General features: G+C 35.7%; 1 protein-coding gene across 1 annotated transcript in view; it reads left to right on the top strand.

Moving 5' to 3' along the window:
* ROCK2 (Rho associated coiled-coil containing protein kinase 2) overlaps positions 1-24981 on the top strand; it is a 130897-nt gene that overhangs the window by 23584 nt on the left and 82332 nt on the right. The window contains exons 2-3 of the mRNA XM_052647908.1: positions 21874-21955; positions 23918-24018. Coding sequence (XP_052503868.1) covers positions 21874-21955; positions 23918-24018 — 183 coding nt within the window. The remainder of the gene's footprint in view (positions 1-21873; positions 21956-23917; positions 24019-24981) is intronic.

Raw genomic sequence — 24981 nt, forward strand, 5'->3', positions numbered from 1 at the left:
GTCATACCATTGTGTATGTGTGTGTAAAATTTATAGGACCACCAAAATGAGTGGTCTTTTATGTAAACAACTAAAAATATTGATGATATGTATTTTAGAGGCATTGTTGCATAACAGCCAACATGTAGTGAAATACTTAATATTGTTTGGAATATAAACATGGAAGTGTTCCATTGTGTATATAATCTTAAATTTAAAAGTATCATGCTTTGTTGTCAAAGCACACAAACTCTTTTAGCCAGGAGCTCTCCCCTGTATATTTATTATGAATGTTTCTTTTGAAAACACTTCCTTGGTAAATGTGATAGGCATTTAACAAAGGCAGTATAACATAATATTTAGGGAGTCAGGCTCTGGAGTCCTATTTGGGTCTATTTCTTGTCTTTGCTGTATTGCCTTATGAGTTACTTAACTTTTAAACTTAGTTTCCTCTCAGTAAAATGGGGGATAATAATACTACGGTATTAAGTTGTAAGTTTAAATGAAGGAATCAAAAGCAAATAATGACAGACATGTCAGCCTTCAACGAATACCAGGTTTGTTTATTTACTATTGTAAAAAAAAATGCATAGCATACAATTTAACATTTTGACCATTTCTAATATACAGTTCAGTAGTGTTAAGCTCATTCACATTGATTTGCAACCAAGATCCATAACTTTTTTCATCTTGCAAAACTGAAACTCCATACTCTTTAAAAAACAATTCCCTATTTCCTCCCCTTAGCCTCTGGCAACCACCCTTCTACTTTCTGTCTCTATAAATTTGACTGTTCTAGGTACCTGATATAAGTAGAATTGTGTTTTTTGTGACTGGTTAATTTCAGTTAGCATTATACTCTCAAGGTTTGTTCATACTTTAGCATATGTTAGAATTTCCTTTTTCAAGGCTGAATAATACTCCATTATGTATACACTGCATTTTGTTTATCCATTCATATGTATTGATAGTTGGAAACTTGGGTTGCTTCTACTTCTCAGTTACGGTGAATAATGCTGCTATGAACAGTGGTATACAGATACATCTTGGAGACCCTGCTTTCAGTTTTTTTCAGTAAAATGCAGAAGTAAAATTGCTGGATCATATAGTATGATGATTCTATTCTTTATTTTTTTTTGAGAAACCTTCATACTGTTTTCCATAGTGGCCATACCATTTTACATTCCCACCAACAGTGAACAAGGGTTCCAGTGTCTCCACATCCTGCCAACATTTAATTGTTTTGTGGTTTTTTGATAGTAGCCATCCTAATGAATGTGAGAGTCTTCTCTGCTTTTTATTTTCTTCTGCTTGTAGGCTTAAATTGTTCTTCTTTCTCTAGTTTTCCTAAGGAACCTTAAGTTACTGAATTTAGATATTTTCTTGACCAAAATTTTCATTTACTGGTATAAATTTCTCTTTAAATACTGCTTTTACTGCCAAATGAAGTTTGATAAATTATATTTTCATTTTTTTAAGTGACATCTTAATTCTTGCTATGTGTTGTATTCCTAGGTTGATACCTTTTTGTTTTGGTAACTTAGAAATGCTGCTCTGCTGTCTTCTGACTTACACTATTCCTCTGTTCATAATGTATTAGGGTTCCTCCTGAAAAGATAAAAAAGAGTTTCAATTAATCTGATTATGATATGCCTAGCGGTAGTTTTTTGTTTTTGTTTTTGGCTGCACTGGGAGGCATGTGGGATTTAGCTGCTCGACCAGTAATTGAACTCTCGCTTCCTGCAGTGGAAACACAGATTCTTAACTGCTAGACCACCAGGAAAGTCCCTGTAGTTTTCTTTATGTTTCTTGCTTTTGTCTTGATCCGTTACAGTTTTTGGTTTTCATTTAATATAGAGAATTTCCAGCCTTTGAAGAATTTTTTCACATATTTTCCCTCCCATCTCTTCTTTTTCCTTCTCTGATGTATAGTGAGTGTATCTTAAGGTTACTTCATGCTGACCCACAACTTATCGATAGTCTCTTTTTTTTTTAATCTCTTTTCCCTCTGAGTCTCATTTTGGATAATTTCTGTGGCTGTGTCTTCAGGTTCCCTTGTCATTTATTCTGCAATTTAGGATCTCCTGTTAGTCCTGTTCAATGTATTTTTCATCTCACACATGGTATTTTTTACCTCTGGATTTTTGATTTATGTCTTTCTTATTTTACATGTGCCTGGCTCTAATCTCCTCAAACCAAGGTGGCTGCTAAACTCAGCTTTGGTTCTTTCTCCAGAATTGGGCAACTGGTAACTGTCTTTAGGTAGTAGACTGTAACTGTCTTGTTGTTATTGTTCAGTCCTGAAGCTGTGTCCAGCTCTTCACAATCCCATAAACTGTAGCATGCCAGGCTTCCCTGTCTCACACTCGTGTCCATAGAGTTGGTGATACCATCCAGCCATCTCATCTTCTGTCACCGCTTCTCTTCCTGCCCGCAGTCTTTCCCAGCATCAGGGTCTTTCCCAGTGAATCGGCTCTTTGTATCAGGTGGCCAAAGTATTGGAGCTTCAGCTTCCGCATCAGTTCTTCCAGTGAATATTCAGGGTTGATCTCCTTGATGTTCAGGGGACTCTCAAGAATCTTCTCCAGCACCACAGTTTGAAAGCATCAATTCTTTGGCGCTCAGCCTTCTTTATGGTCCACCTCTCACATCCGTACATGACTACTGGAAAAACCATAGCTTTGACTGTATCCTGGACATTGTCAGCAAAGTGATGTCTTACAATTAATATGCTGTCTAGGTTTGTCATAGCTTTTCTTCTAAGGAGCACATGTCTAATATCGTGGATACAGTCACCGTCCACAGTGATTCTGGAGCCCAAGAAAATGGTATCTGTCACTGTTTCCACTTTTCCTCATCTTTTGCATCCATCTTAGAGCTCACTTGATTTCATCCTTCTCAGGGATCACTGTCCTTTATTTTTATCCAGTGCCTTGAAAATTTTTATTTCACTATTTTTCCTGGTTCTTTAGGTGAGTGGTAGGGTAGGTGGGTAAATCCAGTCCTTGTTATTCCATCTTGGCTAAAAGTGAAGGTTGTAGATATTTTAACTTAATCCCCTAAATGTTAGATAAAAATCCATTATCAGACTATGGTAAGACCTGTATGATATAAATTTTATGATATATCATAGTTTATGTAAAGAGTTATCACAGTGCTTGCACATGGCAGAACTGTTTCTGTTGTTTTCCTCATTATCTCATCAGATTTACTGTTGTTTTTCTTTAAATGTTAATTACTTGATGAGATTTAATCCGATTAATTATAATTGCGCCATGAGAGAGTGCTATTGAAGGAACTTGGTGTGGTGGTAAAGAATATTAAAAAAGTAGATAAATTATGGCAGAGACTCTTATTGGCCCAAATATCTATTCTATTCTGCTTCTGTATTGGGAAAAACCCCTGAGATTTATTTGGTTTGAACTGAATGAAATGAAGACTATATATGTGTACACACATCTACATACACATATGTATATTTTAACATATATATGTCCTAAAAAATATATATCTCAAAAAATATATATATTTAGCAGTTTTGGTTGCGGTGTGTGATTGGCTGCATAAGTGGAGGCTTACAGAATGTGAGCATAAGGGATTTGTGAGTTGTAGTAAGGAAGAATCCTTACAGGGAGCTGTTTATGTATCCTTTTCTTGTCATTTGTTTTTAATGGCTCATGTTGGTGCTTGCTATCCCCCATCATGATGTGGAAGCCGTGTATTGAGGTTGATGGTAACAAAGCAGAGAAACCTGGGTCCCTGGTAATCATTGACCCATAACTGCTTTGAGGCAGAAAGGATGGCACTAAGGGGAGTTTTCTATCACTTGCAGCTGAGCCCAATTCGAACTGATAAGATACTTAAAACTTCCCATCATTTCCTTAATATTGCCAAGGAAATAAATTTCCTTGCTTCTGAATTGCTTAGAAATGTGTAGGGAAGAGCAGTTTGATTGGTTTTTAAAAAATTAATAGTTACTCCTTGTTAGAGTTCCTTTTATGTATGTGTCTTATGTTTTACAGACATTTCTTTCATTTCCTTCATGTCTTTTTCTCAACAGTGCTGCAGTATTCATTACCTTTCTGTCTATGCTATTGAGTTTTAGAGAAGTTATATAAGTTGGTAGTAGTTTTAGAGTTCATATTTCATTTCAAGTCTCTCTGGCTCCAAAATCACACTTTTTTTCAGTGAGCTATGGTTTTTCTAGCACCTTTGTTTTAAATCTTTATTTTTGAGGCAACTTCTGGCTGGTAGATTACTCTCTTAACTTTGGGGGTATCACTGTTGTTTGTTTATTAATGAAGAATTGGAAATTAAACTCTGCTGAATCTGTAAAGATGAAAACTATCTCAAATCCTTATTGTTGTTTCTATTCTTTGCAAAACCGTGGACTTTAGCCTGCCAGGCTCCTCTGTCTGTGGGATTTCCCAGGCAAGAATACTGGAGTGAGTTGCCATTTCCTTCTCCAGGGGATCTTCCTGACCCAAGGATTGAACTCACATCTCCTACATTGCCGGTGGATTCTTTACCACTGAGCCAGTAATGGTAATTCAACCTTAAGGCTTGTATCATAGATGATGATTATTCTGAAGATCTCAACCTAGCCTTTGCCTAAATTGTTTGACTATTCTAGTATTCTTTATCAGTTGAAGATTTAGTTTTAGGCAGGGTTAGCCTTAAATTGCCGAAAACTAAATCATTAACTGATAAAGAACATTGCAGAGAAGGCAATGGCAACCCACTCCAGTACTCTTGCCTGAAAAATCCCGTGGACGGAGGAGCCTGGTAGGCTGCAGTCCGTGGGGTCTTGAAGAGTCAGACATGACTGAGCGACTTCACTTTCACTTTTCACTTTCATGCATTGGAGAAGGAAATGGCAGCCCACTCCAGTGTTCTTGCCTGGACAATCCCAGGGATGGTAGAGCCTGGTGGGCTGCCGCCTATGGGGTTGCACAGAGTCGGACACCTGAAGCAACTCAGCAGCAGCCTTAAATTGGGCTTGTCTTGTGGTTCAGTGATAAAGAATCCGCCTGTAATGCGAGAGACCTGGGTTCAATCCCTGGGTTGGGAAGATCCCCTGGAGAAGGGAAAGGCTACCCACTCCAGTATTCTGGCCAGGAGAAGTCCATGGACTGTATAGTCTATGGGATCGCAGAGTTGGACACGACTTTCACTCTACTTCACTTCAGCCTTAAATTAGGGCTTCCCTGGTGGCTCACCTGTAAAAATCTGCCTACAATGCAGGAGACCAGGATTCGATGCCTAGGTTGGGAAGATCCCCTGGAGGAGGGCATGGCAACCCACTCCAGTACTCTTGCCTACAGAATTCCATGGACAGAGGAGCCTGGCGGGCTGTAATCCATGGGGTCACACAGAGTTGGACACAACTGAAGCGACTAAGCAGCAGCAGCAGCAGCAGCCTTAAATTAGTTATTTAAGATTGACTCTTCTAGTTTATTCTTAATCTCTTAGCTTGAGAGATTTCTATGCATTTTTGGTTTTCATTCTCTTGTTTTAGCCTTGTCTGTTCAATGATGAAATGAAAGCAGTCACGGGACAAACATCATATTCTAGGAGTGTAAGAGTGCCAAGAATTACTTAAAATACATGATCACATACAACATTTACTTCTTAAATTTAACTTTTGGAATCTATTATGAAACATATTTTTAAAGCCTGAGTATTCTAGAACTTGGTTTATTTGTTATCTCTTAAGTGAAATAAAGGTTGATTGTATACCTGAAAAAGAAATTCACTGGTGGAAGAGACAGATGCCAGACCTATTGAGAATAAGTGCTTGTTTGTATAACCTTTTCGTTTGTTGAGTCTTTCCTTTTTTGGAGTACAGGAAATTAAAAAGTATGGAAGAATTTGCCATTCCCAGCTGGTCACATGTTCACCATTCTGTAGACGTTCTTAATGCTGCTTTTATTATTTTATGAATCTGGCATAATTTTTCTCTTTAGTAGTTGATGAAGTGTGGATATAAATTTAATAAGGAAAATTGTTTAAGATTGATAATATTATGTATGCAAATGTTGTGTATATTTCGTTTGCCCTCTGCTTTCACCAACCTCTGATATTGGATATGTGTAAGTTGTTGTTTTTCTTTTTTTCCTTCTCTCTTCTTTTGTGATAAAGTACTTATCTATTTTTCCAGCTTTTCAAGTTTGAGTGCTAACAGCTGAGGGTAATTGTAGTTTTAAGAGCGCTGCCTTAGAATTGTGTCCAAATATGCCTCTGCCCAATAGAGTAGCCACTAGCCACATGTGACTAAATTAATTAAATTAATTAAAATAAGTTCCTCAGTTGCATTAGCCCTATTTCAAGTGCTCAGTGGTCATATGTGGCTAGGGGCTACGTATTGGACAGCACAGAAGTAGAACCTCTGTTGAGCATCTGAAATGCTGATAATGAGATTGTCACCTGAACAAGGTACTTGTGTGATTGTTATTATTTTAGATATATGTCATTTAATAATGTAATTATTCATTTGGATTTTTAGCAGAGGTTGTTTAGAAAAGTCAGATCTTTCACCTCTACATATAAGCCTTCCTATATTTTGATGGAAGTTTTCTCTCTCTACTTTGAGGACATTTTCAGAAGTCATTATATAGTGTTGCCTAGTTTGCAGATAGAACTTTGCTCCTATGGTGATTTTGAAGGTTGCGTTAAGTTTCTGGATTTTTGTGGATCTGATTTTAAAAAATATTTCTCAGTTTTATGATAGTTTATCTTCTTGTATAGCTCCTAATGCTTGACTGACTGCTGGACATTGTGTATAAACATCTGCTTAGATAATTAGATAGTGTTATCTTTCTTCAGAGGGGATTTTGTTTTTTCCTGTTGGTCAGTTAGGATTGAGGCAGATCACTTTCATTTATTTAGTGATTGAACTGAGAAAGATTTTCAATCTTTTGAGGGTTGCTTTTTTTCCTGCCTTTTTTTCCCCCCTTATTTATTTCTAGGATACTTATTTCCTTATTTATTTCTAGGTTGGGCTTCTTATTCTTTGTGAGTCTAAAACTTTAATTTCTGTTTCCAATCCCATGAGAGCGCTGGAAGCTCTCTTCAGCTTTTTAACTTTTGAGTTACAGCTTTGTAACTCAAATTTAGGCTCACCCCTACTTGTGCCTCCTTCTCTTCTCTGCGTTGTTAGTCTCAGTGGTAGGACTGGCTTAAAATGTTAAGTCTATAGTTGGTGGAGGTAGAAATCTCCCTGTTACATTGTCTACAAATTACATGTTTCTTTAAAGAGTCTCCCTTCAGTGTACCATATATTGGAATTTTAGGGGTTTGATATGTTACAGTTATTCAGAGCTAGTTGAGAAAGGAGTAAGTTATTATAGATAGGGATCTAAATTTATTTATTGTTGATCTAAATTTATTGTTAACTCTAAGGTACAGTTTCAGATATGGGACAAAATAGGTTAATTGTCCTGAGTATATTTGGACTCTTCCAACAGATAGGTCTCCCTCATAGAGGTAGAATCCTCCTTTCTGTGTTTATGCCAAAAAGAAGACTAGATGAGATTTAGTGTGTATCAATTATGTGGATCAAGATTCTAGAAAAGTAATTTTGTTGTTGTTGAGTCACTAAGTCATGTCTGACTGTTTGCGATCCCATGAACTGCAGCATGCCAGGCTTCCCTGCCCTCCACTGTCTCCCAGAGTTTGCTCAAGCTTCTGTGCATTGAGTTGGTAACGCCATCTAACCATCTTATCCTCTGTTGTGCCCTCTTCCTGCCCTCAATCTTTCCTAGCATCAGGGTCTTTTCCAGTGAGTAGTGTAACTTAAAATAATTGTCAGTAGAACTTGTGATCATTCTCTCTGTTATATACAACCTATAATTCTTGCTTCAGTAGAACTTATATTTTTACCAATTTGGCCATAAAGCATGGATTTATAGTAAGTTGGAATGTTGACTGTGTAAAGATACAAAACATTGTTTTGTATTGTTAAGAATACAAAATGGAATATTTTACGGTAATCATGCTGGCAGTATGATGACCTTTATACAGCCTTTTGAATTGAGAATTTATCTAGGAATCAGTGACTTGCGCGTGCTCAGTACTCTCTCAGTGTTGCATATACTACAGTAATGTTGCCAGTTACGAAGTCTGAACCATATGACTGAGCACAATAAGTACAGGACTCTTTCTTAAAATGTGCTTTTGATTCCAAATCCAACTTTAACCTTAAAATTTTTTTATAATAAATAAGACTTTATGGTAACGGCCAAACTCATAGTTAATATTTCCTGAAGGTTGCAGTCAGTGAAAACACAAGGTAGCACCAATGTAGTAACGCTGCTGCTGCTGCTGAGTCGCTTCAGTGGTGCCCGACTCTGCGACCCTATAGATGGCAGCCCACCAGGCTCCCCAGTCCCTGGGATTCTCTAGGCAAGAACACTGGAGTGGGTTGCGATTTCCTTCTCCAATGCATGAAAGTGAAAAGTGAAAGTGACGTCACTCAGTCGTGTCCGACCCTCAGTGACCCCATGGACTGCAGCCCACCAGGCTCCTCCTTCCATGAGATTTTCCAGGCAAGAGTACTGGAGTGGGGTGCCATTGCCTTCTCCGTAGTAACGCTACATCCCTTAAAAAAAACCTCCCCAGATTTTGTGATCAGATTAACGTAATAGACATGACTGAGCGCGCGCGCACACACACACACACACACACACACACACACACACACACACACACACACACACACAGATACTAAGTTAGAAGAAGTAAAACATACCAATACTTGTTAGTTTGACTTTTGTTTTATTTAGTTCTGCCCATTCATAAAATACCTCAAAAAATATTGACACAGCTTTAATACTAAATGATTGGTTTCATACTTAGTAATGTTAAGCTACTTTTTTGTGTTTACATTTTATTATTATTGTTTTTTGGCAGTTGGTAAGGAGAAGGATTGAAATAGGTTTTGGGTAGAGAACCCTAATTTGTAATACTGTTTCTGTTGGAAATTAGAATTGGATTTATATGTTTGGATTTCATCCACTGTTTATAAGGTGAATGAGGGTCATGTATGTAGCTCATTTAATGATTATCAAACCATATTTATGAATACATGTTTATGTTACGTGCACATGTTGTTTTATATGTGCATACAGTTTTGTATGTGTTTCATTTTTAGAAGTATTGGCTTAGATTCAGATATGTTTAAGATAATATTGTCTGTCATTTTTTTTGACAATTATTCAAGAAAGGAAGGTCAGCTATGTTACCTTGGCATAGGAGATAAAAGCATTTATAAAATGAGATGTTACTGATTTGACCACTTTGTATATAGAAACCATAAGATCATTTCGTAGATTTTTGGATTGTATTTTTTCTTAAATACAAATGATTTAGTATGTTTTATAATACTGTAAACTAATTGAGATCATTGTGGTTAGCTTAATTATAGTCTTGATAAGTTTTCAAGGAAATATGATAATAAAATATCAGAGACCTTTTCTTATATATGTCTCTTACTTCCCACCATTGACCTTCCTTGAATATGAGTTCACTGTCTGTCTTTCTCCTAAGAGAAAACTTGATTTCTCTATGTAGCTGTATTTTCCAGTCGTCTGATAGTTAATTCTTATCTGTCAGCATTTGGATTGTTTATACTGTACATTATGCATGCTATTAGCAGATAATTTCTTGCTGTATTAGCTCACTGCAGTATTACAGCTTTGCTTTCTGATGGAAATAGGTTTGCTCACTGAGCTCCTTAGAGCAGGGACATTATTTCATTCATTTATGCTGTAGACATATTTTTTGAAAGGATATCCCAGAACTATCAAAATTAACAGTGGAGTTCTTTTTGCCTGTTTTAGTATTCCTTTGCTAAGATTGTGAAAGTGAACTTATTTTGTAATTATATCTTATTAAGTCTTTTGTGTTTCAAGGACTTTGTGTACATTCCGTCATTGACTAAATATTTATTTGCAACTGTTAGTACTACATGTCAAGCCCTGGTTTAGGCCTGGAATGTAACAGTGAACAAAATAGATAAAAACTCCCTGCTATCAGTTTACATTTAAGATAATTGTATGTAAGGTACTGATTTATGTTAAGGGGAGAAAGGTAAAATAGGAGGGAGATATGAATATATAGGGTGTTGATAATTTCAGCGGTGCCTTTTAAGTACCCAGTGGAAGTAGGAGAGCTGGGCATGGGCAAATGTGGATGTGAGCATTCCAGACACAAGGAAATAGCAGATCCAAAGCCAGGAGTCAGGAACATGCCTTGATGTGATTTAAAAAAATCAAATTTTATTTGGAAACAAACTACTGCAAAGTTTAAAAAACAGAACAAAACTGTATATGCTTTGCTCAGAGACCTCATTCAAGTTTTGTTAATTGCTCAGATAATGTTCTTGAGAGAAAGAGGGTCTAATCCAGGCCCGTGCATTGGATCCAGCTCTCATGTCTCTCCAGTCTCCTCAGTTTGGAACAGTTCCTCAGTCTCTCTTGCTTTTCATTCTGTTCACATACTGAAGATTATAAGCTACTCATTTTGTAAACTGTCCTTCAATTTGGGTTGTCTAATGTTTCCTGATGACTTGACCCAGGATACATATTTTGGCTGCAGTTTCACAGAAGTGATGTTGTTTTCTTGATGAATCCTTTTTCGTGGCATACAGTTAGTTTTTATCCCATTCGGTAGTGTTAACTTTGACCACTAGATTAATGATGTTGTCTATCAAGTTTGTGGTCCATGTAATTAATAAGTATTTTGTGGGGAGATACTTTGAAACCACATAAAATCACATTTCATTCCCACTTTGGTCTACTAGTTTTAGCATCACTAATGTTTTTCCCCTAAATTAATTTTTACCATGGTGGTTGCCAAAGGGTGGTATTCTGGTTCAAGTAGTCCTTCTAGAGGTGGTGGTAGTATAGTAGTTAGCATAACTGTCTTCTGCATATTCCTCCTCCTTTTATTAGTTGGCATTTTACTGTAAGGAAGAGAATTAATATCTAAACTTATACAGTGATATATCTATTAATTAATATCTGTTTACACTATTTTTTGGCCATGCTGTATGGCATGTGGGATCTTAGTTTCCCTACCAGAGAGCCCAAGCTCTCTGCAGTGGAAGCATGGAGTTCTACCTGTTGGATTGCCAGAGAATTCCCTTAACTTTTTTAAAAAACTTTTATCTTGAAGTAATTAGAAATTCACAGGAAGTTGCAAAAATAGTACAGAATGGTCCTGTGTACCCTTCACCTAATTTCCTCAAATGTTTATATCTTAGATAACTGTAGTACATTAACAAAATCAGGATATTTGCTCAATACAATGCATAGGTATAGATCTATGCAGTTTTATCACCTGTGCGTCTTTTTACTTTTGGCACAAGGTTCTATAGGCTCATCTACAAATTTTCCTGCTCTAGTCCTGGGATCAGCGATTTCTTTGAGGAGCCCTAATTTTTTTTTTTTTCTTTTAGTGGAGAAGAGTGTTTCAGGACTCTGGGTGGTAGGTGGGGTCATGGCTGTTGAGATTGCTCATGGCTACTGCACTCAGACCTTTGCAGTGGGCAGGTCAAGCATCAACATATATATTTTCATATGTCTTTATATATTGAAAATCATGAATTTACACTGATGCGTCCAGTTCTCTCAACACCATGTTTTCTTTCTAACTCTTCCCCCGTTCCATATTTGCACCTCTTCTCCCAAAATTAAAAGCTGGCTCCTATTACTATATAGTTATTAGTTTGCTCTTTCTTTTGTATGTAGCCAGCTCATCACCTCCACAGAACTGTGATGTTGCTTAGGTGTGCCTTCTTGTGAAGGCCCTGACAGCTGCTGAACTGCCTCCCTGCTCTGTTTCCACTTCTTCCTTATGCGGGGCCCCTGCTGTAATTTTAGAAACCTTCAGAAGGCCAGTCTGGCTGGAGTAGAATGAATAAGAATGGAAGTAATAGGAGGTGAGGCTTGAGAGTTAACCAATTAAGTGGGTGAAGTATGATTATAAAGAGCCTCATAGCTTATAGCAGGGAATCTGTGCTTTCATCTCAATGAGATGGAAGTCCTTGGAGGTTCTAAGTGAGAGTGATGGGATAAGACTGGGGAGGATGAAAGACAGTGGAAAGTGATAGGATCTGAATTGAAGGTCCCTCTTGAGTCACAAGGTTGTTGAAGTATTAGAAAAAACTGGTAGTCATTGAGTACTGCTGCTGCTAAGTCGCTTCAGTCTTGAGTAGGATGTTTAAAGTTGAAATTATGAGATGTTGCAGTTACTGATAATGATTAGGTTAAGGAGACCATAGGACTCAATAGGTGTTAGGATATCTAGTAGTATAATGACATCACCAAGAATTTTGACAGGATTAGAGAGTGTTAGAGAGTCTGATAGTCAGCAAGGAGCTAAAATCTTTAGAGACTGAGGGTTAGTGATAGTGGGCAGGGATGCTCAAAAGAAGGGGTGGTGGGTGGCTGATGATGTGGTTCAAAGCTCAGAGTTTGCAGAAAGAGGAAGAGTGATGTAAGATTGACTGCTTGGAGCAAAGAGGACACTTATCCCACCTCCAGGCTTCTACTATTTGGGAAGGTTGTTATGGTAGGTAGTGTCATCAAGGGAACAAAAAAGGTTTCAACTAGAGTAGGAAGGTAAAAGAAATTGGTCATAAAAAGAAGTTCAATAATTGAACTGCATATCTATATGCAGTTCAATAATTGAATTGTGTAAATTGTGTAAATAATACTAACATGCATACCTGCTTTCTTGCTTTAGTAAGTGTAACTTATGTAATATCAGGTAATTGTATCACCAGTCCTCTTGTCTGATATCTGATTTAATGTTTGAGAACATATTCTATCTATGTAAAATTTTATGGTAGAAACATTAGAGGAATCAAATGAGTTTGACAAATTCTGTACTTAAAGAATTTACAGCTAATAGATGTGATAAGCAGTGTATAGAAAAATATTTTAAGTAAAAAGTGACGTGTTCATTGAAGAACATGTGATGTGTCAAAGTTTGGAAGATGGAAAATTTTTATCCTGGCATATCAAGGAAGAAGGCTTCATGGAAATAAGTACCGTTTGAACCGGTCTTGAAGCAGAGATAAGATTTGGCAAATAGAGATGATCATGCAGAACATTTTCTTATGCTTAGCACTCAGTCATGGTACATGGTTGACAAGTTATTAGGAAGTTTTGAATGTTCTGTGGTGAAAGACTGATATAAGCAAACTTATGAGGGTAGAAAGATCAGTGTGAAAATTTTGTTGGTCTAGGTGATGTTATCAAATAGAGATAATGTGAACCAAATATAAAATTTAAGTTTTACTAGTGGTGGTGGTGGTTTAGTCACCAAGTTGTGTCCAGTTCTTGCGACCCCATGGACTGTAGCCTGTCAGGCTCCTCTGTCCATGAGATTCTCCAGGCAAGAATACTGGAGTGGGTTGCCATTTCCTTCTCCAGGGGATCTTCCCAACCCAGGAATATAACCTAGGTCTCCTGCATTACAGGCAGATTCTTTCCCAACTGAGCTATAAGGTAAGCCCAAATTTTACTGGTAGCCATATTTTAAAAATAGAAAGATTAAATTAATGTTAATAATATATTTATTCCAGTATAACCCAAATATAATTTTAGCATGTAATCAATATTAAAAATTACTAATGAGATACTTTACATTCTCTTTTTGGTACTAAGTCTTTGAAATCCAGTTTGTGTTTTATATTTACAGCATATCTGAATTTAGGCTATCACATTTCAAGTGCTCAATGGCCATGCATAGCCAGTGGCTTCTACATTGGACAGTACAAATCTAGAGCAAATAAGAATGAAAAGTAGTAGAATAATGGGAAATAAGATTGGAGAAGGTTAGTGGGCCCAGATGACAAAGAATTTTTTATGCTAATTAAAAGGTTTTAGACTTTTTTCTAAGCATTTGTGAGCTGTCAAATAATTTTAAGGAGGGTGTGAAAGGTACAGATTTAAATTTCAGAAAGACTGACTGCTCAGTAGTAGATTGGAGAGGGGCAGGAGCAGTGGATGATTAAAGGCAAGGAAACTAATTAGTAGGTAATAAATCAGAATCTGAGCAAAACAACAGTGGGGAATGGAACGGAGAAGGGAGCGCCTGTGAGACCTTAAAGCTAGTAGTATCAGCCATACAGACGGAATGACCTGATGTGAGGGAGCAAGAAAAGAATTTCTGAATGAGACTTACATAAAATGGCACTGCTTATTAGAAACAGAGTAGATGACTTTTGAGTGAGAAAATATGAATTGTATTGGATATGTTAAAATGTTTAAGAATAATAGAAAAATCCTGACATTTAAGGAATTTGTCATCTCTAAATTTTAATCTTGTGTTCCTTCAGTAGAATAGTTTTGAAATATTTTCAGGTATTCTTTCTTTATAATTTGTGTACGTGTTTTAAGATACTGTGTACATTATAAAATACACATAAAATGAGTTCAAAAGTAAAAGCTAAATATGTAAACATATTTGTGAGATAATTTTATAACACTGCAAAAAGTTTTCTAAGTTAAAAGTGTTTAATTGCATTAAAAAAATTTTGGCTTCATGTTGGTACAGTGAATTGATGATTTGGTTTGAAGTTCAATTTATTTTGCTACTGGGTTTTTAAGGACTATGACAGGATATTTTAAATTTCACAAAGATATATGGATACAAATAGAAGAAGCACAACGCATTAGTGGCTGCAGTTATTAAGTCACAATACTCATTTTCCGGTTTTGCCTACCAGTTACACTACTCATTGATTGTTGAAATTTGGTTAGTAAGTTTCTGTTTTCTCTGATTGATAGGAGGCTAGTTGTTGAAAACAAATTAGAAATAATTTATTTTTATATTTAAACACATGGCTGAACATTTTTAACTGGGTCAGAAAATTATGTTTGCAAGTTTTAAAAACATAAATGTGAAAGTTGAAAAAAAAATTTTAATATGCCAAGCATCTTATTATTTGTAAAATTCACATATGGATGGAACCATTTCCAGACATATCCTTTTCAAAAACACTCCTTTCCATAGCAAGAATTTCTTCCAGAAAGTTTTTCTTCTTTTCTCACTTTCTCTCAAGAAAATAGATTTTAGTTTGTTTTTTTTTTAACCATATTTTCATACATTTCAGCCATTAAAAAACTCCAGGGTTTCCCAGTGGTGTCTGAATTAAAAAAAAAAAACAAAACAACTTTTTTCTGATGTGAAAGAAACTAACAAAGTTATTTTTTATTTTAGTAAAAAAGTTAAAAATAATAATTTTAAAAACTAAAACTAAATACAGGAGACTTTCAAACATTTATCATTAAGTTTAATGAAAATTGGTTAAGTGCTGGGTAGAACACAGGTAAATATTATGCAAGTAATTATAGAGATTTTTTTTCATGTTCCTGTTGTTTAGGTTTTAAATTGGGGTGGCTTTGCTTTTGTCATTAACATGGAAATATGAATTCTTGAAAAGCTTTGTGTTCTGCAGAAACCATGTACCTTAACTAACAAGGCTTATTAGAATAATAGAGTAGGAACAGACTGTGTAGAACCTATACAAATTTTAATTAAAATGCCACCAAAAATATTTCAAATAGCAATAATCAACAGTCACAGATATTTGAGTATCTGCAGCCTAAAACCCTGAGGCTTGAGCTTTTTTCTTTGAGATTTATGTCTTCTCAGCTTTTTCATCTGCACTTGTAAACTTACTAGATAGCTTAATGTCATGAGTGTAAGAGTTTTTGAAGCTGCTATTTATTCGTACTTCAGTAAGGCATTTGTACATGATTTTTTTGGCTTTTTTCTTAATGTCATCCTATATTGCTAAGGCTTTCGGTTTTAATTTGAGAAAGCTTGCTTATCATTTAAAAACATTACCAACCTGGAAAAAAATCACATATTTTACTTAGTATTTGAATTATTTCCTTATTTTCCACTTGCATTTGGGATAATTTGTGTTACAGAAATTCAGATGATAGCAGTATGTATTATTCATCATTAATGATTATGGATGTAGCACCATATTTCAAATAGCCTTTAGATAATTTTTAACTTTGTGGGTGGTGATATGATTAGCCTGCATTGTTTTTAGCGTCATAATTTGGGCAGTAAGAGCTTATATAAGGAGTAGGTGAGTTATTAAACTGCCATTTTTTTTTCCAGTTTGTACAAATTGCATTTTGGTATTATCTTAAATCTATAATTATATCCATTATAGTCATTTTAAAAAGTTTTATTAAGGTGTAATTGATATACAATAAATTGTACATAATTAAATTGTACAATTTGACTTCGGCATATCATTCCACCCCAAAGTGGAATGGTTTTTAATCTGCTTGGTAACCTTTCTACCAGTAAATTAAAAAAAAAAAAAAAAATCTGGGTACATGTAAGCTGTAGTATGTCACAATTCAATGAAAGTTAACAAGAATGAGATGTTGCTGAAAACCCCCTTATTAAAAACATTTTAAGGTTAAATATGCAAAATTGTAACATTTTCTTCTTGGACTTCAGTGGATCATCTTATTCCCATTGAGTACATTTACTCAACTTGGGAGATTTCTGAGGTCTATTGGATATTTGGTGGGTCCTTGCATATATAATTCTGGGTCTCGGGGTAGAAGTAGATAGAGGTATTGGCCATGGAAAATGGTTCTCAGGATAAAGTTCGGATATGTGTTTGTTTCATTAACTTCTCCCATTGAATGTGGTGGTGTGGTTTAGTCACTAAGTCGTGTCCAACTCTTGCAGTCTCATGGACTGTAGCCTGCCAGGCTCCTCTGTCTATAGGATTCTCCAGGCAAGAATACTGGAGTGGGTTGCCATTTCCTTCTCCAGGGGATCTTCCTGATCCAGGAATCGAACCCGGGTCACCTGCATTGCAGGCAGATTCTTTACCAACTGAGCTATGAGGGAAGCCCCCCACTGAGTGTAGGAGAAATTATGGCTGTTTGTGCGTTCCAGTTAAGGATGATTTTATGTTCAGTATTTTTAAGTAATTTTCGTTTTCTTTTTAAACCAGTGATACTAGTGTGTCTAAATTGATTGACAAGAGATTCTTATTCCTGCTTGCTGTTGTCCAGTCACTCAGTCGTGTCTGACTCTCTGTGACTCCATGGACAGAAGCACACCAGACTAACTCTGTCCTTCATCATCTCCTGGAGTTTGCTCAAACTCATGCCCATTGAATCAGTGGTGCCATCCAACCATCTCACCCTCTGTTGCCTCTTTCTCCTGCCCTCAATCTTTCCCAGCATCAGTGTCTTTACCAGTGAGTCAGCTCTTGGCATCGGGTGGCCAAAGTATTGGAGCTTAGCTTCCTCATCAGTCCTTCCAGTGAATATTCAGGGTTGATTTCCTTTAGGATTGATCTCCTTGCTGTCCAGGGGACCCTCAAGAGTCTACTCCAGCACCATAGTTTGAAAGCATCAGTTTTTGGTCACTCAGCCTTCTTTACGGTCCAGCTCTCAGATCTGTACATGACTGCTGGAAAAACCACAGCTTTGACTATACAGACCTTTGTCAGTCAAGTGATGTCTCTGCTTTTTAATTATGCTATCTAGGTTTGTCATAGCCTTCCTTCTAAGGAGCAAGCATCTTTTAATTTCATGGCAGCAGTCACTGTCCACAGTGATTTTGGAGCCCAGGAAAATAAAGTCTCTCACTGTTTGCATTGTTTCCCCATCTATTTGCCATGAAGTGATGGGACCTGATGCCATGACCTTAGTTTTTTGAATGTTGAGTTTTAAGCCAACTTTTTCACTCTCCTCTTTCCCTTTCATCAAGAGGCTCTTTAGTTCCTCTTTGCTTTCTGCAGTAAGGATGGTGTCATCTGCATATCTGAGGTTATTGATATTTCTCCCGGCAGTCTTGATTCCAGCTTGTGCTTCATCCAGCCCGGCATACTCTGCATAAAAGTTAAATAAGCAGGGTGACAATATGTAGCCTTATCATACTCCTTTCCCAATTTGGAACCCGTCCGTTGTTCCATGTCTGATTCTAACTGTTGCTTCTTGACCTACATACAGGTTTCTCAGGAGGCAGGTCAGGTGGTCTGGTATTCCCCCATCTCTTTCAGAGTTTTCCACAGTTTATTGTGATCCACACAGTCAAAGGCTTCAGCGTAGTCAGTGAAGGAGAAGTAGATGTTTTTCTGGAATTCCCTTGCTTTTTCTATGATCCAGTGGGTGTTGGCAATTTGATCTCTGGTTTCAACTTGTACATCTAGAAGTTCTCAGTTCATGTACTGTTGAAGCTTAGCTTGAGGGATTTGGAGCATTACCTTGCTAGAATGTGAGATGAGTGCAATTGTGCAGTAGTTTGAACATTCTTTGGCATTGCTTTTCCTTGGGATTGAAATGAAAACTGACCTTTTCTAGTCCTATGGCCACTGCTGAGTTTTCCAAATTTATTGACATATTGAGTGCAGCACATAAACAGCATCATCTGTTAGGATTTTAAGTAGCTCAGCTAGAATTCCATCACCTCCACTGTTTTTGTTTGTAGTAATGCTTCCTAAGGCCCACTTGACTTCATACTCCAGGATGTCTGGCTCTAGGTGAGTGACCACACCATTGTGGTTATCTAGGTCATTAAGATCTTTTTTGTACAGTTCTTCTGTGTATTCTTGCCACTTCTTAATCTCGTCTGCTTTTGTTATGTCTTTACTGTTTCTGTCCTTTATTGTGCCCATCTTCACATGAAATGTTCCCTTGGTATCTCTAATTTTCTTGAAGAGATCTCTAGTCTTTCCCATTCTATTATTTGTGTTCAGGAAAAGTTAGGAAAATAGGTCGTTCTATACATGTATTTTTTTCTGCCATAATAATTGTAATGAGAAAGATTGGATGTTGACTTGTATCTATTTATTCAGAAAGACAATAAGATAAATCACTTTTCTCTCTTGCCTCCTTCTGTTGCTAACTTTCTGCATGCAGACAATTTAAGTCAGTACTGGAGCTGATTCCCATATTTATAACTAAAGATATTAGAAATGTGGGAGATCTGGGAAGTGGGCAAGCTCTGAGGGCTTAGTTTAAGATTTATTTGAAATCTGTGTCTGAACTTCCTCCTTATGCAGTTTCATATAAAAGTTAGGCAGTAAGATTTTTTTTTTTTAATGTCTTTTAGGAGCTGGAGCTGGGGTTTTTCACTGCAGCTACTGTTTTCCCAGTAATCGATCTTGGGGAAACATTTTGTCCATTAGCTTCTTTTAATTTTCAGTCTTTGGTCTTACTGCTCTCAGCACTGAAATCCAGTAGATCTTTGCAACTTTAGCTTCTACTCATTGCTTGGCATTTTTCCTTCTTATTCTTGAATATTTTGTGGTGATGGTGTTTTTTTTTTTCCCTTTCAGTGGGGCTATAACTTTTAAATCTCTCCTATCATTTCTGTGCATTTGAAAGTAGGGAAAGAGACAAATAGTGTTAATTTTCTTCATTGCTTTGAAGTTTTGGTTGTAGGCTTTTCCTTAATATGTTTTATATTTTAAAGTTTCTTTATCTCAGTTTTAGTATCACTTTCTAAGAATTAGTGTTGAAATAAAAAAAATTACCTCCTAAGGTTTATATGAAACTGCTTAATGAGGATGGTCATAGAAATAGGGTTTTAATCAAGTCTTGAGCTAATCCAGCAACTTGATCTCAGCGTCAGTTTCGTATACTGAAAATACTGGTATCTTTTAATAATTCAGTATTTGTTTTTTAAAAATAGTACTAAATAGAATAAGTTTCAAGTGTAGAAATTTATAAATATAGAAGTATAAATGTAAACATATTTACCTCTGCATTATCTTCTGATGTAAATTATTAGCAAATTAACTTATTAGTATTATTCAAAAATAAATGCTACCCAAAAAAAACCCTTAATGTACAAATGAAATAGTATATGATCTTTAAAATATGGTTTACAAAAACAAAATAGTATTACCATTGAGTTGAGCCACTGCTCAAGTATTCCAACTGCTGAAAAAGCTCTGTCTCTACACTAGTGGAAGATATTATGGGGAAATATTTATAAACTATTTCTAGTTTTTTTTCTGTTTATTTATTCTTTATGGAACTCCATCTCTCTGTGATGACTTTTGGGGAGGCTGTAAAGTAAGCAAGGATTCAGTCCTTTTACTGATGTCAAGCTGTAGTTTTGTTTCAAAGAAAGCTTTCTTTGTCTTCATTATATGGACATGGAGACAGTATGAAGTGTACAAATGATGTTTCTTGGGAAAGTCTGAACTAGAGGAGAATACTCTTATTAATAGAAGCTTCTGCCTGTCAATTTAAATGTTTTCTTCTTTGTGGAGATTTATGGAGGTCCTATAGTAGAGAACCTTTCAAATGAATGTACCCTTTTTGATTTGAAATGTTAACACAGAGTATAAATCTGGATATATCTAAAAATATGTGATTCAGATTTTGTATTTTAAACTTACTAAAATATCAAAATTATACCAACAAAGATATATTGATGTTTTGGTACTTATAAATAGCCTAGTATGCTAAAATGCTAGTATGAAAAGTAGTTCAGCTATCCTTGAGAGGGAATTTGTGGGATGAGGATGGAGGAAGGGTGTCAAAATGTGAATGTAAGTCTCAACTTGACTGGAAGTTGTATATTAATTTTTAATGAATTTTTTTCTTTGAGTTGAAGAGAATCACTCGTTTCAGTGTATCTGCATTAATGATATCAGTGGGGTGTAGATAACGTTCATTGTGATTAAAAATATTTATAGCTTACTGTTAACACCTCTACACCATTCTCTATAGAATATTTTCACAAAGTGTTTTCATGTTTCTTAACAGAAATTGAAAATATGAAATATTACTTATAAATAAACATATGTGCAGTTTTTCTAAAATAAGTAAAGTAAAAATCCAAGTTTCCTTTCTAAGTTTTGCATGTGATTGTCCCCACATTTTCTTCCTACCCAGATCCTTAAAATCTCTCTTTATTACTGTTTCGTTTCCTGCAATCCTTTAGCTTCCTTCTTTACCCTTGCAAGCTTCCACTGGTGGTTGAGATGAGGGAGATGATTTTAAGTATATTGAACCTTAAAAACTTAGGGAGTATTTTGCTGCATCATTTTCTAATAGCAAGGCCTTGGGCATGCCAAAGTGGCTTAATCTTTCTAAATTTTGTTTCTTTTTAAATGAGAATATGTCTTTTTCTGCCTTCCTCAGAGTTACTCCCAGATGAAGCAATATGTGCACTGGTGTTTTAGAAATACTGTTTCACCTTCATAAGCATATTCCCTCCCTTGAGTAATTTGAGACTTGGTTTGTTTCTTATTAGTTTTTTTCACTGCCACCAAAATACATATATGTACTTTTTCCTATTTTGCTTATAAATTTAATACATGCTTAAAGAAAGTCTAGAAAATACAGAAAACTTAAAAAAATAGAAACCTGAATATGCCTCATCCTGTTTTCATGTTTTTAAGGGAAATTTAGTTTTGAACTTCACTTTCCTGAGGGTAAGGATAGTTAGTGTCTCACTTATTTTTAGATTTTCTGTTCTTTCCATGTACTAGGCACACAATTAATGCTTGTTGAATGAATGGGAACTAAAACTTATTCTAGGTATATTTCTTAAAGTCAAAAGCTTTGTAGAACTTTACCAGACATTCGAAGAGAGAAAAAACATCTGACTCACAAGAAATAATAGTGGATGCACATTTTAAAATGGCCTTTTTCTATTGGCTAAAAGTACAGTGGAAAATATGATAGGATCAACCCTAATATTCTCTGGCAGAAGTTAGGAAACTATTTAAAGCTATTGGACTGGGAAATTTCATATCAAAGTGGATTGACATTTATTAATAGTGAGAGTAACACAGTAAAATTTAAAGGCTTTTTGTCTTGAATGCTTGAAAATTGTAATAACTTTTCTTTCCTCTGTTTATTTTTTGTTAAACAGGATGGCTTAAATTCTTTGGTCCTTGATTTGGATTTTCCAGCTTTGAGGAAAAACAAAAATATAGATAATTTCTTAAATAGATGTAAGTATGTGTAAACTTCATATGTGATCACATAACTCTACTTTTGATGAGAGATTTATGTTTAATATCATTACAGTCCACAAACTTTTAAATTATTAAACAAATATTTTTAGTTTGCAATTTGATGTATTTAAATACTAATATTTATTATTTTCAAACCAAAATTGGAAAACCAATTAAAGTATGTGAAATAGATAAAGTTCAAAATTTTATATAAATTAAGGCTATTTAAGAGATGGGAATACCAGACCACCTGACCTGCCTCCTGAGAAACCTGTATACAGGTCAGGAAGCAACAGTTAGAACTGGACATGGAACAACAGACTGGTTCCAAATAGGAAAAGGAGTACGTCAAGGCTGTATATTGTCACTCTACTTATTTAACTTATATGCAGAGTACATCATGAGAAATGCTGGGCTAGAGGAAGCACAAGCTGGAATCAAGATTGCCCGGGAGAAATATCAGTAACCTCAGATATGCAGATGATACCACCGTTATGGCAGAAAGTGAAGAAGAACTAAAGAGCCTCTTGATGAAAGTGAAAGAGGAGAGTGAAAAAGTTGGCTTAAAAGCTCAACATTCAGAAAACTAAGATCCTGGCATCTGGTCCCATCACTTCATGGCAAATAGATGGGAAAACAATGGAAAGAGGGACAGACTTTATTTTCTTGGGCTCCAAAATCTCTGCAGATGGTGACTGCAGCCATAAAATTAAAAGATGGTTGCTCCTTGGAAGAAAAGCTATGACCAACCTAGATAGCATATTAAAAAGCAGAGACATTACTTTGCAAGAATGGTTTATCTAGTCCAAGCTATGGTTTTCCAGTTGTCATGTATGGATGTGAGAGGCCACAAAGAAAGCTGAGCACTGAAGAATTGATGCTTTTGAACTGTGGTGTTGAAGAAGACTCTTGAAAGTCCCTTGGACAGCAAGGAGATCCAGCCAGTCAATCCCAAAGGAAATCAGTCCTGAATATTCATTGGAAGGACTGATGTTGAAGCTGAAGGTCCAATCCTTTGGCCACCTGATGCGAAGAACTGACTCATTGGAAAAGACCCTGATGCTGTGAAAGACTGAAGGCAGGAGGAGAAGAGGATGACAGAGAATGAGATGGTTGATGGCATCACTGACTCAGTGGTCATGAGTTTGAGCAAGCTCCAGGAATTTTTGAAGGACAGGGAAGCCTGGTGTGCTGTAATCCATGGGGTTGCAGTCAGACATGACTGAGACTGAACTAAACTGAAGACTTAGCTTTACGTTACCCAGAAGACTTAATGAGCTTTATGTTTGTATAAATGTAGACATTTCAGTCTAGTCAAAGATAATGTGATAACAATTATTGCCATAAATGTGGTAACTTTTAATAACTTTTAATATTTACCAGTATTGATGTTGCAGTGAAGTTGTGAATGAATTGAATTCTGAGAATTAGAAATTCTCAAAATAATTGTGTACACTTTATGTGAATACAGTAAGCTTTTAAATTTGGAATTATCAGAGTCTGGGCTATTTTCCTAATTGAAAACTTACATATAGCTATCACATCTACAGTATGTAATTAATGTTTTTCAAAGAAATAGGTTACCGGAATTCATTATGAAGACTAACCTTGTATAACTTCATAGCAACTTTCTGCCATGATTTAGAGTGTACTCCAGGATTGCTTGGGTCATCACAGTTTCAGCTGTCATCTAACTTGCTACACAATAGACTTAGAAACAGCATTGCTTAAATACTGCTTTTTTGATGGTCTTATACGTGTTAAGCCATAGAGTTTTCATCCTTTGACGTAAAGTTTATGTGTCTTTAGATTTTTAACAACAGCATTTAAAAGCTGATAGTTTTAGCTGAAAACTAAATCCAGTCTTTGAAATACAAATTTGTTTACCAACATGGTAATTATTTTAAAATGTTGTTTATAAATATGGTGATTGATATTATGCTGATCTTTTTATTGTAGATGAGAAAATTGTGAAAAAGATTAGAGGTTTACAGATGAAGGCAGAAGACTACGATGTTGTAAAAGTTATCGGAAGAGGTGCTTTTGGTGAAGTCCAGTTGGTAAGAATTTGTTTTGTTCTTTTTATTATTTGTTTTGATGACATGGTTTTGTGAAACATTTGTCAGTGGCCCTAGAGTGAATCTTATTTTTGTGTCCAACCATGCCAGAAAATTAGCATTATGAGTTTCATCATTTCATCTCTTCAGTGCATCAGTGTCTTCATCTATGAAAGAAGATAATTATACTCTAAATACCAGCTCTTTTACAGCTCTAAAACATTGGGATTTAGAATAAGGCCAGGTTGGCTTCACACATGATCTGCTTAGCAGTTAATATTCTTTCAGAACTACTGTGTTTTTATTATGTTCAGATTCATAACATCTCTGCCTAATTAACTGACATTTAATATGAAAAACCCAACAAAGGCATTTTAATATTTGAAAGAAAATGTAAAATTTGCCTTTGCAGGGCAAAATGATAGCACTAGAAATACTTATAAATGTTTGCAGACATTTCAGACACTTTTTATATATGAGGAACAGTAATGTAATAATTTCTTTTTTCATCACTTGAATATAGGACTTCTCTTTTCTTTTTTTATAGTTAAACTATAAGGGTCAAATTATTTTTTTAACTTACAGTCCTTTATTCTCCTTGATGGAGCACTGAGAAAAACTGTGTGCTAGCTTAGGTTTCTCTAGGAATAAGTCATAACAGAGTAACCTCTGTCTTTTTCTTTCATTCCTTGTCTCACTGACAGACTTACTGAATTTGTAGATCAAGATAGTGCAATAGATGTAGTATATATCTAGAAGATATTTGAAAAATCTGACATACTTGTGAATATGTGGAGAAATATCAATGAATAAGCATATGGGTAGAGAGCTTTAAAACTAAGTTAATAACTGTTGTAGGCATAAATGGTTACTTGGACACAGATCCCCAAGGACAGTTTTTAGAATTCTTTCCTGTCCTATTAAACATTTTATTAATGACTTATATTGAGGCAGTGGTGACAGGTT

This window comes from Budorcas taxicolor, chromosome 11, assembly GCF_023091745.1.
Source record: "Budorcas taxicolor isolate Tak-1 chromosome 11, Takin1.1, whole genome shotgun sequence".
In the NCBI taxonomy this organism is placed as follows: Eukaryota; Metazoa; Chordata; class Mammalia; order Artiodactyla; family Bovidae; genus Budorcas; species Budorcas taxicolor.